The following is a 16418-nucleotide window of genomic DNA, read 5'->3' as shown; positions in this document are numbered from 1 at the left end:
CTGTCTGTGAGCTCGGGAATAAGACCTGACGTGTGTGTGTGTGTGTGTGTGTGTGTGTGTCCGTGCTTAATTACCTGCTTGTAAGTGAGGCAGAGTCTTTCTGTGGTGGTCCTGGCTGTTAACATTAGTGCTTTTTACAGTTAGATTTCACTTATCATCCTTCACACATTTTTTTTGAGGTTTTCTAGTTTTCTTTGTCATGCATATATTAGGACAGCTGAAGACAGTGTATGTAACCCACTGTGAGATTTGGTAAAGGGACCATACAGCAGTGATGTTAAACACTTTCTCCCCCTTGTTTAAAACTATTGCGTGAATTTGAATTATACTGTGTCAAATGTAAATAAATCAGAAGTATTACTGATGATAAACATTGAAAAATACGAATACATATTTTTTTTTTCTGTCTGGACCAAACATTGTTGTTGGTGAATGGTGTTGATGATGTCATTTTAGCGAATGCTTGCTGTACTTCTATAGGCCGCTCTCTTCCTCCTCCCGCCTCTCTCCTCCTCATTAGCATTTAAAGCTACAGACAATGAAACGGTGCATCCTGGGAAATCTCAATGTGGGACTGGATCAAAATGGCTGTAATTTTGCACCAAGGCTGAATTTAGGAAATAGTCTTCAGAAACAGTATAATGGGACCAATAAGACTGATATAAAAGCACAAAAAAAAAAATTGTCATGGCACCTTAAAAATTTGAGCCTTATCAGGGCTCTTAGTTTGTAAACTCAATATTCTATAGAAATCGAACGAGAATTGCTGGTGTCTTTCTCTTGTAAGTCGCTTTGGATAAAAGCGTCTGCTAAATAAAGTAAAGTAAAGTAAAGTAAAGTAAATACATTTTTAGGTGTTGCAGGTGAAGACATTTTTTTTTTCTCTACGCTGTCCCCTCACTTTGTCCATGCTAATCTGTTGTCCTGTTTTATGTCTCATTCACACTCAAATCCCCACGTTGCCGCCCCCTCTGAGTCTCTCCCACTCTCTGTCTCTCTCTAGTTAAAGCTTAAAGAGGTATAAAAGGTTAACCTGCTCCCTCAGCTCATTGTTGTAGCGTGGCTGTCTCTGTCGTGGGACAGCGGGGGTCCCGCAGGGCCACGGGGGACCCGGTCGTGCTGATCCCAGCTCGGCGGCCGCTCCCATCGCGCGCTCTAATCACCGCGGCTGTACCAAAGCTCATCAGATCTCAGACCAGCTCCCCAGGGACCCGCAGCTTCCAAACTAATGATGCCTAAACCGCGACAAAACACCAGGTCTTGTTTAAAATGGATTAGCCCGACTCGGGGGCCTTAATCACTGGCCGCTTTGGGTGGCTGTTAACAGTGGAAACACGGCCTAAACCGATCCACCCCCCCCTTCAATTTGGTATGGCTGCGATTGCAAATGCCTTCTGATAGCTCTTATTAATAAAATAATAGGCATATAATGGTGCTAACTGGCAGAAGCGGTGTAGAGAACGTGGCAGGCGCTGTGTTTAAAATGAAGTGATCTTAGGCGTCTTTGAGAGTGCCTGCTGGAATCTCATCCCCTCTGGGTTGGTAAGCGGGGTTGTCATAAATCTCATCAAATGGGAGACGTTTCCATTAGGATAAATGGCCGACTTTCAGAGCGGCGAGCCAAGATTGATGGTTGAAGTTAAATTGCATTAGCCGTGCAGTTTAAATATTTAACGCAGGCTTATCATAACTGTTCTTAACACTTAAAGTAAAATACAGCCGGGGATGTCTGTAAACGCGCATGCAGGCATATATCTAGCAGGCTTGCTCGGTACCCTATAAAAGTCCTGTGAAAACAAATCAAATATGATTGTGCTGTGCTGCCAGGAACTGCCTAATTAGTTTTGTTCACAAAATTGGTCATTTTTGTTGCAGCTCTGCTTCAGTCACATCATAATCAGGTCCTCCTCTGCTTTCGGCATGGAGATTTTTCAATTCTTGCGACCAATTCTCTGGCCCACTTGGATCATATTCTGATGCAAAATATTTTGTGCATTAAAACAATAAATCCATTGCAAAATCATTTTTTCATTGAACACCTATGATTGAGGCAAATAGTTCAGAACCAGTTTACCAAACACTTCACAGGCGCAGTGTTTATTTTATTTTTTTTTAAATCTGTCACCTTCTGCTCATTAATTTTTTTAAGTTTCAGATCTTTTATGTAAAATTCTCTCAAATCATGGGCCTATGTTATAAAATAATACCATTTTAAAGGTTCAACAGTCAAAACAGGACTGAATCGGTGGAATCAACTGTGATGGTTTCATGAAAGACACACATATGGCTGTCATAGAAATCTAATTGTTTTCCATGCAAAAAAGTGAAGTGATTGTCACATGTGATACACAGCAGCACAGCACACGGTGCACACAGTGAAATTTGTCCTCTGCATTTAACCCATCACCCTGAGTGAGCAGTGGGCAGCCATGACAGGTGCCCGGGGAGCAGTGTGTGGGGACGGTGCTTTGCTCAGTGGCACCTCAGTGGCACCTTGGCAGATCGGGATTCGAACCGGCAACCCTCTGATTACGAGGCCGCTTCCTTAACCGCTAGGCCACCACTGCCCCCTGCCGCATCTGGTGATTCATGATAATTCATTCTTGTTGAATGACATCTTTTGTATTGGAGGGCTCAGCATGAATCCCAGAGGTTATGCTCTCACTTCTTAGCCAGGAGAATATATAGGGGCGTTATATTTGTCATCAGAGACAAAGACGCTTGAGGACGAGAGCCCAGGAAAGTTTTCCGGAGTGCCCTTGGAAGCTGCCGTTCTCTCCTCAAGGTAAATGTTTATGACAGAGTCATCATTAAGGCCCAGGTCTTTAATAGGTTCAATTAAAACAATGGCTTCATTTACAGGACGATGAGCGCGGCCGTGTTTATTGTAGGGAGAGTAATGGCGCCGGCCTGTTTAACTCCCTCCTGCCCAGAGGACAAGAGGTTTTAAGTTTGAGCCTGGGACCTGACCTTGTTGTCTTTAACCGGCTCGTAATGGATGGCTGTCGTAAAAAGTGAACTTGTTTGCTGGAGCTTTGGTGACAGATGTTGACAGTGTTGATGTCTACCTGCTAAAATGTCCTCATGAAGATAGGAACACAAGCAATTTCAGTAAAGATTCAGACATTTTTGGAGGAAGGTTTATTTACTTTATTTACGATTCTGCAAGGCATCAGGGAGTCTTGTTATCGATTTAGTTACACTACAATCATAATGCACTTATGTTATAGATTACCATTATTAAGTTCTTAGCATGTGCCTCAAAAAAAAAAGTACCACGACTTGCTGGTGTTGAATTGATTTAGGTTTGAAGACATGGGACTGCCACGTATGCCTGCCTGAGTCAGATCAATGCTGTCGATCGGGGCGGTGGTGGGTTTTATGAGGGTTCCATAGGTTACTCTGCCATTTCATATTTTATATTACATTTTATATATAATCCCGATCTGCTAAGGTTCCACTGAGCAAAGCACCGTCCCCGCACATTGCTCCCCGGGCGCCTTTCATGCCTGCCCACTGCTCACCAAGGGTGATGGTTAAAAGCAGAGGACACGTTTTGTTGTGTCACCATGTGCTGTGCTGTGTATCACAATGACAATCACTTCACTTTCACTTCCATTTGACTGTGCAGTCACATACATTCAATAGGTTGTCAAACATTGGCCTTCGCAAAACCTTTATTTTACTGGAGATACATTTGAATTGGTACTAATTTCTGTTTTATTTAATTTTTTTGTGTGTGTTTCACAGTTGCCCAGAAGATTGTAGCGACCCGGAAGAAGCAGCAGCTCTCAATCGGCCCCTGCAAGTCTCTACCCAACTCCCCCAGCCACTCCTCTGTCTGCTCCGCCCCCGTGTCAGCCGTACACATCAGCCAGGTAGTCGCCGCGCTGATGCACATTCCATGCACATGCACACACACACACACACACACACACACACAGGATGGAATGGAGCAGCGCAACTGGTATTCCCACACACTGCATTTCAACAAGTGTTGTCTTAAGGAACCAATCAAGAAGACCCGCCTACTTTCCCATGACTACCATTCATATTTCTACAGTGACCGATTGCTGCATGTTGACGGTGTAATATTTTGTCGTATTTATGTACTAACGGATATTTGGGCGCTTCTGCTGCTGCAGGCCAGTAACGGTGGCGGCAGCCTGAGCGACTACTCCTCCTCGGTGCCCTCCACTCCCAGCACCAGCCAGAAGGAGCTGCGCATTGATGTTCCCCAGACCACGAACACCCCCACGCCTGTGCGCAAGCAGTCCAAACGCCGCTCCAACCTCTTCACCGTGAGTTCCACGCGATTAAACAATCACGAATGAAATGGCCATATACACAATGAATATTTAATACTCGGTAAAAAGAAACAAATCATAACATTTCTGTAGAAAAAGGTAACATGGCATAACGGAGCATTTAACCCATTACCCCTGTGTGTGGGGACGGTACTTTGCTCCAAAGGATTTTATTGGCACCATGGCGGTTTGGGATTTGAACCCAAGAACGGGTAACACACTCACCTATGGACCAGAAGACCCAGGTTCAAATTCCACTTACTACCATTGTGTCCCTGAGCAAGACACCAGAGTGTCTCCAGGGGGGACTGTCCCTGTAACTACTGAGTGTATGTCGTCTCTGGATAAGGCGTCTGGTAAATGCTGTAAATGTAAATGAGTCGGCATCCTTACCTGCTAGGCCACCACTTTCGCACTTTTTTTTTTTTTTTTTTTTATGTATTTGCATATGTGTGTGTACCTGGTGACCTGTGCCTTGTGTGTGTTCAGTCGTGTGCATTCCACCTCAGCTCAGGGATGTGAGTTTGTGTGTGTGCGGTGACTCAGGTTGTCTTGTCCTCCTCAGTCTCGGAAGGCGAGTGAACCAGACAAGGAGAAGAAGGGCCTGGAGGGCCGGGCCGACAGCATCGGGAGCGGACGCGCTATCCCAATTAAACAGGTACGCCGCCGTCACGGAGACGCTGCGCCGGGGAGGGGGATAATTGGGGGTCCGGCGGCACGCCGGCGCGTGAAGGGGTCGGCCGTCACTGTGATCATCCGTCCGACAGGAACACACGCGCCCCGCGTTTGATGCCTTCGCCTTGATTAATGGCGAAAGCACACACTTGACATCAATTAGGAGCTCGGGCCTCTCCTGTGTATTTAAATGAGATCATTAGGATAAGGAGTGGGAAGGGATTACTCTCGTCTGCACTCAGCAAGCCGCCCGCCCCAACACACACACACACACACACACACACGCACGGATAAGAAAAGCAAGAGTGTCTCTAATGAAGTAAAGTGCGTTAGTTGGCATATGGAGGCCTTTTCTCTCTTCTTTGCGGTCAAAGTCTCTCACTCTCTCTCTCTCTCTCTCTCTCTCCCGCCAATCGCAGCACTTTGATTTGGCCGGCAGCGGGTGGCGGCGTTGGGGGGGTGGGGGACCGAGTCAGGCCACGGGAGCGGGTGGGGGGGGGCTTCTCCTGTGATCCCCGATAGCCTTTACCCCCCTTGTGATCAGGGAGAGGTCGTTTGAGTTTCCCTTAATTTGTCACGAGCGACAGCGAGAGAACGAGCGGAGGGGGGTGGGGGGGGTCTTCCGTGAGTTTTCAACTGGAGTGCAAGAATCGGGCAATTAGCATCGCTAATCGCGGCCTCTCATGTCAGCGCGTGGGGCCTCGTTTGTAATTTCCTAATGAACAAATTGCATCTCTGATTAGGGCTGCCTTTAAATGAGGTCTGTGTTTATTAGCGTGCCGAGCCGGCGGCCGAGTGACAGCGGCGCACGTGGAGAGAGAGAGAGAGAGAGAGAGAGCGAGCATGAAAGGGAGGGGGGGGGCGCAGGCGCGCACTCTTTAAAATGCGCGGCCGACCCCATGCTGCGGCTGAGCTGTGGCCTGCTGGGTAATTGTTGTTTGAGTCGCAGGCTTGCTGCGCCTGTGAAGTGTTTGCTCTTGTGTGACACTTTACAAAATATTTCTTCCCCCGAGTGACACGGCGGCTCCGGAAACATCCGAGATATTTCAGTTCTTATTCATGACCAATTCATTCTCAGCAGAACAAACCACGCATAACCAAAAATGATGTTTTGCAAAGGATGTGCCAATGAAAACACCAAATTGATCATGATTGTCATCTAGAGGCCTATATATAAATACACACGAGCACACAGAACCATATAAAATAAATATTTCCAAAATGTAATGTTTAAAGCTCCTGGTTTTATAGAAAACTGTCAACTTTTCCAGTAGCACCATGTACACCAGTTTACTTTTTATTTTTTAATTATTTTGGTGTGACGAGATACCTTCATGTCGCTCTGAAAGATCTGGCAGGTCCCACACCACCCTGCAGGGCTTCCACACCTCTTCAGCTTCGCTTTCGGAAGCCTGGCTAAGTCAGACGTGGTTAATGAAGTACAAGCGAGGCGGCGCTCCGCGACACGCGCTGCCCCGGTGGCAGATGGGAGGTCAGCCTGGACTGGGAGAATAATAGCCGCATAATCACAGGTGATTACAGACACCCTGTGATTTATATCTGGCCTGCAAAAACGCTTCCCTGGGCATTTGAAAATTGTCATAGTGCCACGACGCACACCTCTCAGATAATTAACAGCGGACTCGCCCGTATTTATTACGGTGCCCTGGCTGCATTAGTCAGATTTTAACCTAACTGATTACTGTGTGTGTGTGTGTGTGTGTGTGTGTGTGTGTAGCAGCCCTTCTTGTAATCCAGATAAAGGGCCTACAGGTGTACAGCCCCACTGACATGGAACACGGGGCCGCAGGGATGCTCCGGCGCTGAAGGGGTTTTTTGGAACGGTGCCTGACACCGCGTCCCGCTGCCACGGGAGGATAAATGAGGGATTAATTTCTTCAGTGTCAGACGGGGCCTGTAAACCTCCGCCCATTTGCACACACTCTCTCACTCCGTGTTGATATTCCCAACAGTGTGGCAGCGACAGGGCCCGCATTTCATGAAGAAATCAATCAGCCCGGCTCAATTTATCAGGTCCTGTATCTCCCCCCCCCCCTCCTTTTCTCTCTCTCTCTGTCTCGCTCTCTGGATCTATCCTTCTGACTGTGAATGGTGGCAACCGAGGACAATTACCCACGCATACGTCTTAAACTAGACGTCAGAGCACATCACAGCCTGTTGTGAAGGAGCAGCATACGCAGCGTCCCGTTCCCAACGTTGGTGCTGCATGCTGCATGATATCTGACGTTCTCACCAGTGAAACCCCCACACGTGTTCTGTTATGTAAACTTGAACCAGGGAAAGATGCATGTTATTGGTGGTTACTAACAAAATTCAATTGGTGATTTGTTATTAGCATTAATTACTATCCAGCAATTCATTCACTTTTCTTTCCCGGGTTGGAATTTGGAATTCCAGTCACTTTTCAATAGACGCCGCATGGATAAACAGAGAGATAATCATTTTTCAAAGGGCGATATGATCTCCCCATTACATCATTGGTTATTGTCCATTGCCGTGGTGTTTTATTCGACTGTAATTTCGGGCACTACGCTGTGCGAGTGTTTTGCCAACACGGAGCGGCAGCGCCCCATCCCAGCCGATCGCAGAGACAAAAACAAAGCGGAACAGTTAGCGCTCAGAGGCACGCCGACAAGCGACACTAGTTTTTTTTTTTTGGGTGGGGGGGTATTGGATGCTAATTGATTTGATAATTCCCTGTGGTCTTTCCTCTTGCGAACGTGCTCGCGTCTCTCCCCATCTCCCCAACTGCCTTTCACGTCCCCCGCCAGGCCACTGGGCGTACAGACCTGCTCCCCAATTAAAGAGAGAGAGAGAGAGAGAGAGAGAGAGAGAGAATATGTCTTCCTTACACTAACAGTCGATTTGGTGCTCTGGTCTTAATGAGTCCTCTCGGACCACGGCCAAACATTTTATCAAACATCTGAGAGAACGTGTTTCTGAATCAAAACCAATCATCCATTCGGTCTGTGTTTATACACACACACACACTTGGGGCTCCCCAGAGAATCGGTCGTGTTGGAAGCCCGCTCGGCCCTCCCGGTTTGTTTTTTTTTTGGCGCCCTGATGAGGAATGGCGACTCGTAATCACTTTGGCAGATGTCTGAGTGCGTTAGATTTGCCACGCGGCCCGCCGTTCCTTGAAGGTACGCTCATAATCGTTAGTCAATTACTCACACAAGGATGAAGATTAGCGGCGATCGACGGCGTTTTGGAGGAGACGCATGGTGCAGGGGACGTGGTTTTCCTGGGCCGCTGTGATAGCTGCAGTGTTAGGGGGCTGCTCGTTCTTTGTTTATAGGCCACTTAGCACGAACACACTCGAAGTGACCCAACGTGGGCCACACCCCCCCGAACGTGTGTGATTCTGGTCGCTCTTGCTCTACTCCCAGTCGTGTGCACATCATTCCCATCATCTCATTACAGCAGGTTATTGTTCTGCCCGCCGCGCTCAAGGTTACGCTCCGGTGTGGCTCTCAGGCTGCGGTAAAAAAAAATGAAAAAGAGCCCTTCGTCAGACCACACTGCTCATTAGAGCACGCCGGAATCTCGCCGGGCTTATAATGAGGGTGGGTTTGGCCCGCACTCGGCAGTAATTAGGCAGCTCGAGACCACTGGCTCCCCTGGATCTCAGGAGCTCTCCTCCACCAGCCAGCAGTGGGCGTGTCCGGGGTCAAATGTGTCGCCTCGAAACGTGACAACATCGCAATGTCTCGCCAACCCTTTTTGACCCCACGTCAGCCTGTGTTTGTTTGTTTCCCTGTAAGTGGCCACGTAATGAACGAAAACTACGGGTTCGGCGCTTCAGTCAGTCCACCGCACGATAGACTGCGCTTTATAGAACAACGTGCAATTTTGCGATTAACATTTAAGATATTTAGTGCTGTTTGTTCATTTTAATCATCATACAAAGATACATAACTTGTTCTAATGTTTTATCATTACTAGATGGCAGCGAATAAAGTCAGTATAACGTAACCATAATATGAAATTGGGGTTTTTATATTAAATAATATAGTAGCTCCAGCTGACTTGGCTTCCGTCGGTTATTTGATACCTTTTCCTCTCACGACTTGTGCGATATTAGCACAGCGCCGACATTCGCACGGGGGAGCGCGTAAAGCTCGCCAGCTTTGTTTACAGAACCTGTTTACAACCCGGACTCCGCAGACATCTGCTCCCTGCTCCCAATTAGCCGATAATTAGCGCAGAGACGCTCCTCCGGATGAATTCGCCCGAACACGTGTGTTTATGATGCATAAAAGTCCAACATTCGGGGGGAGATATGGCGGCCAGTAGGGTGACTGTTTAGACCATTCGCAACCAATTCTTTTAACGCTGAGCCCTGTTGTTGGGCTCACAATAGAATTATGGTAATATCTATTTGATCAATGTAAATACTTTTTATTTGAATGAAATTATATGGTTTTTAACACATTCTGGGTGAAATTACCGCATATTTTATTTCCGCAGTCATGCACTGTTTCTGTTCGGTGTGTGTGTGTGTGTGTGTGTGTGTGTGTGTGTGTGTAGCGGACTTTAATATGCTAAGGTGCTGAGAGGGCCGATGGGCGATGTAAGAGTTAAATTGGATGGTTAATTCGGGCGTTATTTACCTCGTAATTCATTAGTTTCTCCGTGCCATTGGCAGCGGGCAGGCTGTAATTTCACGCTTGGCAATAAAAGATGTCTCATAATCTGCTTCATTTAGCAGCGAAAGAATTTAATGAAATTAACTGCAGTCCTAATTAAGACGGTGAATATTAAAGACCTGCTATCAAGTCTTTAACGAGGGTGACATGATCCGCCTTCTGCGGGATTGGAGAAATATCATTTCCTAGCGAAAGGTTGTCACCGCTCCAAGCCATTTTGGCCAAGATGGCATTTTTGTCATGCATGCTAACCTCTGCAAATTAGATTTTCCACCCCCCTCTCCCCCCTTTTCCCTCTTCCACTCCGGTATCATTTTAATTCATAAAATAACAAAACACACAAACATCAATCAGAATGGCCTGTTTGGATTTTGTTAATCTAATTTTGGTGATTTGCCGTCTGCTTGATGCGCTGTCATCCCACGCTGCTGTTGGGCAGCTCATCCATGACCTTCACGATTTATGACGAGGTTGTGTGCGCCGTTTATATCTTCCCATCATGGCCGCGGTGTGTAAATTCATGCTTCGGATGATCTCTGGGAGCTTCTCTGTGCACTGATAATTTGTCTCAAATGGTCACTCCAGAAATCCCTATCTGTTTTATATCAACAATAGTAGTAATGCAATACATTTTTGAGCTATGCATGTGTTAATGAATTAATAATATCAATAAATATTAAAAATAATGCATTTTAATGCGTCTATTTTCATAAATACTCATATAAACACATGCTCTTACACTATAGATGGTCCAGAATTCTGCTGAATTGTGACATTAATTGTGATTCATATTTACATGTAAATAATTAAAGCCGTCCTGGTAGGCATACATGTAGAATGAAATATGAAACGATTTGGATGGTGTGATTTAGCAGTTTACTGTTTGCTTTCTTTACTGAGTGGAATTCCGCGAATGACTTTTTCATCACACTTAACCTGTAGTCGGTAAACGGGAGTCCGTGTGGATAAAGGAACGTGGCGTAGCCCTCATGTTGTTCCTGTCCTTTAATGGAGCCGATTCGCAGACACTGAGCGGGTGAATGGAGGGACCACTAAAAAAAAAAGAGAAGAGGAGAGAGGTGTGACTCCCGTTTCCTCATCCAGTTCTTCTCTTTGGCCCTTTCACTGTCAGGAAAGAAAGGAATTTTTTTATTTTTTTTTATCTCCTAATGAATGGAGACCACTGAAGTAAGGTTTGGATAATTGAGTTTATAATTAATTACCCAGAACTCTTATCAGTTGCAGAGATTTTTCCCCCTCTTCTTTTCTTTGTGCTCTTCCTCCTCTTTGTCGTTGATGTTTTATCTCAGTGTTCACGTGAATCTGCTTCCCCTTGTCCTTGACCTTGTCTGTGTCATCATCATAGATTTGTCTCATGAATTCTGTAACCTGGACATACTCGTGGGCTGTTTTTAATTTTTTTTTTTTAAATACAACCATATACTAGAATTTGGGTATATTTAATCTATATATTGTAAATCTATGTCTACTCTTATCTGTCTTGGTCTCCTCTCACCTCTCCCGCGGTGACCAGGCCTCTCGTTTGAGTGTATTGAGTGGGTCATTGTCCAGGCCACAGAGGGGTGTCACTACCTTTCGGCCCCCGACAGTCACAGCCTCTCAACTGGGATGATGAATGTCCCGAGGGCGGGACCCCATACTGCAGTCTGACCCGGCCGCATCAGATGGCCTGAGCGATAGGAGGCGGCCACCTTTCACAAGGCGTCACTCACACACTGGCTTGACACCCAGTCAGGCCAGAGGGCCAAGTGTGTGACTCCCTTAATTTGTCCACTTTTACTGTTTGGTCTCCCGGGAACAAAAGCTTCTTCAGAACAGTCTCTCTTGTGGTTGTGTCCAGGCTGGACAGCGCAGAGATTACCGCTATCCTGTCACCTTTACCTGGTCTGAACCAGGCTTATGTGGGCCGTGTGATTTATCACCCTGAGTGGGGAATGCCCTTTGTGGATAGTGAGATGGAGAGATGAAGAGCCTATATTGGTTTGTTTTTAGTAGATGGCTGTCTCATGATAGGGGAACAGGGGCATTTTGATCTGTAAAAAAAAATAATAATCTTCACACATCACACAATGTTTTATTTTTTACGTTTTTCAGCAACAAGTTTCTCTTTAAACCAGTGACTATGTTATGAAAATAAAACATATATGACTATGAAATGGTTATAAAATGTACAAATGTTATGGACATCTTAGAAATTGCTTAGAGTATTTTAATGTAGAGATAAATAAAAATGATTTGACGTAAAGGTCTTATATCTTTGCTGGAAGTTTTCTTCTGATCACCAAAACTCCATATATTGTAAACCAGCTACAGGAACTGACATATTCTGGCATTTTGGTGTACTGGTACTAGCATTTCCGATTACTGTTTACCGGATTCTGGTGATAAACCTCAATAGAAATTAATTGAACATTAAAACGTGAATGTAATTTTCTTATAGAGAGAACTACTGTTGCACTAATCATATATCTCCAAAAGTACTACAATCTTATTTCCATAAACCTGCAGATGCCATTCATAAACATTTGTTTATTTATTGACTTATTTCTATATTTTTAAGAAATGTGAAATGTTGCAAATGCCAGCCTTGACCCTCGGCATTTCAGGTGATGTTTTTACAGTATACTGCATTATGTTCTGTATGTTAAAACAGTATTTTCTCACAGCCCCTGTTGAAAATTGCCCATTAAACACTTCCCTTGGCGCTCGAGTGGGTGGAAACAGCTCCTTAAGAGTGAAGGAGTGCAAACGCGGGACATATTTATTTCCCCCAATTTATTCTCTATAGGGGGACCTTGTGAGCTGTCACCGAGCTGAAGGTAAAGCAGAGCCCACCACGCGTGTCACCGGCCGCGAGCTCAAATAATGAAAGATAACAGCCATCAGAGGGTCGACGCAGCGTTCAATTAGCCTCTGCCGCAGAATGATCGCTTGTCACTGTGGCGACGGCCGCTTAAAATTAATAAACTCTCTCCCAAAGGCGGCCGGCGCTCTCCCGGAGAATTATTGGCTACCGAGCCAGGCAGAGTGCAGGGGGGGGATAGGGTTACCTTCTGACTTAATAAAAGAGCGATCACCCCCGTTTCACGCTTACCCCTTACAAGGACGCACAACGAGATACACATGCAGTGTAGACACTTAGTCCTATAAGCACTTTTGGATAAATATAAGGACATTATTTAAAACGATCTCTACTTGTAATTACATAAACAGAATCATAATCTACAACATTTTTGTTTGTGAGCTTGATAAATAAACCAAATCTTTATTGTTTGTGAATAAATGGAGTATTTCTTGGTTTTCAGGGTTGGTGAGGACATTTGGTTAAGAGCCCATTTAGCTGAGGGCCATTCATGCTCTTGTTTATCATCTGTCCTCCAAATATTCCAAAAATAAAGGAATAGATGAAAAATCTGACCGTACTCATGTTTGTGACAGTGAGTTTGGTTGTCATGTGGAAATGAGTTGTGTGTGTGTGTGTGTGTGTGTGTGTGTGTGTGTGTGTGTGTGTGTGTGTGTACGGCATGCATGAGGTTTTATTGACCCCGGATGTTACGCATGCAGGACCCATGTCCGTGGAAGGCGCTGGTTATTCTGCAGCAGCAGTTGCTTTTCTTTTCAATACATTTACGAGCGTAATACGACACGACCCGGGTCAAATCACACATTGTCGCCACACCCTCGACCCTTTAACTCTGCAGTGTCTGGATTCCACCTCACCTTACATGAAAAAAAAAAGCCGTCTCACACAAGGTGTGGTATTTTTTTTAGTGTGTGATGTGCTGGTTTATTATCCTCACAAGCATTCGTTTCACCTACTTTTTTATAGATTATTTTTGGCATTTATTTTATATGTTTTGTATGATGTTCTGTTCAGGCTTTGACCGAAAACATTGGATTTTACTTTTTAAAAATCAGGACGTTTGATAGAACAGAACAGGCAATTTATTGTCTCCAAAGGGGACAGTGAGTGTCTCTACAAGCAGAGCAAAATAAAAAAAATATATATATAAATATATGTACACAGCAAACCGCACAGAAGCGGATGATCTCGCTGTAAAGAAGCGTGGAAGAAAAGCTGCTCGTTCCTTCTCCCTCGCTCTACCTCCCTCACTCCCCCATGTTGCGTGCTGCCTGCCAGCCTCCTCTGGACACTATTAATATCCCCTGTCTGCACGTTAATGTTGAACAAGTCCAGTGAAGTGACACACGCAGCAGCTCGGCTGTAATTGCTAATCAGCGGACAGTTTTATTCTCCTCTTGCCTAATGAATTTGGCTGAAATGAGGTGTGGGCGGCGGCCTTAAACGGCCAGTCAGCCGCAGCTGATGTGCGGAGGAGAGGCGGTTAATGGCCACGGACTGGACTCTAATGGGGACACAGAGGATCCAGTCTTTTGTGGCACTGGCTTATTAAAGAAACTTTACTTCTTCAAAATTTTTGAGTTCATGCGAAATGCACGTAATCCACGCAAATAAACTTTTTTAGGTGTGTGCCACAGACTGAAATGTTTTTTTGTTTTTTTTTGGACATTAAGCTTAAATCTGCTCACTGAATCAAAGTAACAGGCAGCATCGACGCTCCACTCACACCGCCACTGAAATAATGAGCGGCCTCAGCCAGAATGAACTTAGAGCGCTAATGAGGTAATAGCAGTAATATGCCACGTCCTTGCAGTGTGTTAAGTCCTAATTCTCAGTGTGTCTTGTGTGTGTGTGTGTGTGTGTGTCTCTCTCTCTCTCTGCAGGGCATGCTGTTGAAGCGGAGCGGAAAGTCGTTGAATAAAGAGTGGAAGAAGAAGTATGTGACGCTGTGCGATAACGGACTGCTTACGTACCACCCCAGCCTGCATGTGAGTACCACTCCTGCCAACTTAAAAGCGTTTGTCTGATCCGGGAATTTTTTTTATTTATTTTTAATTTTTTTTGCACAACTTTAACAAAATTGTAAGGTGTGAACAAGACAGACTTTGTGACCCACTGTTGTAAGTACTGGAACCAAAATCTGTAGGCCACAGTTCTTAACATTCCTTGGTCTGTAGACTTGGCCTGTGCAATATCCATACCTTTGAAATTAGTGGAATATTTGTGAAAAAAGTTTTGCTTGTATTAAACAACCGTCTTAAATGAAACAAGCACTTTTCTTTTCTCATTGGAATCCCGGAAATAATTTACGATGGATTGGTATAGACTGGTTTCTGTACAGTGTATATACAGCAGCTGCCATGTTGCTTTCCATTATCCATGGGTGCTCGGTGGCACTCCGAAACGGTGAGAACGGCACCGCCGAGTCCTCTGTCCTGGCCCTGCTGTTCTTCCTCTGTCGGTGTGTGTGTGTACATGCGCGTTACTCCTCCTCGGTGTAATGGATGATTGCGCTCGCGTCACTGAGCACACAGCAGGGAGGTGGGGTCGGGTAGGGTTATCGTCTGTCTGTTGTTGCTGTGGCGACCCGATCTGACGTGCCCTGGGCCGGTCGATGCGGGGCCGCGCGACGTTAATTAGAGCCCCCGTGTCATCTGTTTGTCCGCTGATGTCGCTGATGATGTAGGATATTAGGTAGTAATGGCCGTGGCCTAATTGCTGCCTTTTGCTGGCATTTTAGAGAGCGCGCGCACACACACACACACACACACACACACACACACAGAGATGTCGGCTTTATCTCTCCATACTAATTTGCTTATATTACCTTGGAATGCTGGAATGTCTCTTGGAATGCTGCAAAGTTACAAATGGTACAGATGCAGGAACATAGACATGGATGACCAAGAGTGGAGGAACCATTTCCATATGGTAGTACTGTCTTCCAGGATTATTATGCTCTTATTCACAGGACAAAAGCATCATTGATTGCTTGGTGGTTCTGGTGAAATGACCTTCAGTCATCAGTTCAGCATCTCTGGACAATATGTATGTATCAAAAATTCATAATAGAGAATTTGCCTGGTAGAGAAACTAATGAGGTCTAATGAATGTTGCATTGTTAAGTCAGGTCAAGTAGGTCCTCGGGATTTGCATAAATATAGCGTAGTAGTTATCTGTATTTTGTAAAGGACAAACGTAACTACCTTTTTGTTGGTAGTTATCCTCACATGCAATTATTTCTGTCACCCAGGACATGATCTATGATGTTTTAATAAAGTTTAGAACAGGAAGAGCTAAAAAGCAATTGTGGACTGGAATCCTGCACCCTGTTTCCTCATTCTAGACTATTTCACTCTGTTCTTGTCAATGTAATATAAGCAGCGTTGCCACATACCTGATTATATCCATGTAGTGCAAAACATAATTGATTACATGATAATGACTTTGCTTGGTGATTTTCTGGCGGCGGTATCAAAATTCTCGTTAAAAAGTCGGGCCGGTAGTGACTGGCGGCCTGATCTACAGAGTACAGCACCGCTCCGCCTTCAGTTGTCTTTCTACCACTTCGAAACACACAGGAAGAGGGAATGGAGGAAAAAACTATTTTTCTCTGAGTGTCCAGAGCTCTACAACACAACATTATCATTTTACCGGGAGTTTAGAAAAAAACTCGCCCCACGATGAAAGCAGCGCGTTAAAAAAATTCCTCCCAATGATCAGAAAGCAGTCTGTGTTCAGTCTGAGCTCACCTGACGCCACGGACCTCTGATCCAGGCGGTTTTCAGGGGAGTGCGGACTGAAAACAGACAGTTTTTCTGCTCGTTGGAGCAAATCAACGCGTCCACACAGTGTACAGTTCTCAATCTGTACACAGTC

The 16418-nt window shown here is 45.3% G+C and overlaps 1 protein-coding gene across 8 annotated transcripts in view; it reads left to right on the top strand.

Annotated features, from left to right (window-relative positions):
• The window catches only part of agap1 (ArfGAP with GTPase domain, ankyrin repeat and PH domain 1), a 118073-nt gene that overhangs the window by 64364 nt on the left and 37291 nt on the right, over nucleotides 1–16418 (top strand). For all 8 annotated transcript variants that reach the window (XM_028954713.1, XM_028954712.1, XM_028954714.1 and 5 more), the window contains 4 exons: nucleotides 3751–3878; nucleotides 4146–4301; nucleotides 4873–4965; nucleotides 14423–14527. In XM_028954713.1, coding sequence (XP_028810546.1) covers nucleotides 3751–3878; nucleotides 4146–4301; nucleotides 4873–4965; nucleotides 14423–14527 — 482 coding nt within the window. The remainder of the gene's footprint in view (nucleotides 1–3750; nucleotides 3879–4145; nucleotides 4302–4872; nucleotides 4966–14422; nucleotides 14528–16418) is intronic.

Source organism: Denticeps clupeoides, chromosome 15 (assembly GCF_900700375.1).
Source record: "Denticeps clupeoides chromosome 15, fDenClu1.1, whole genome shotgun sequence".
NCBI classification, from domain to species: domain Eukaryota; kingdom Metazoa; phylum Chordata; class Actinopteri; order Clupeiformes; family Denticipitidae; genus Denticeps; species Denticeps clupeoides.
This window is presented reverse-complemented; position numbering and strand designations above follow the sequence as displayed.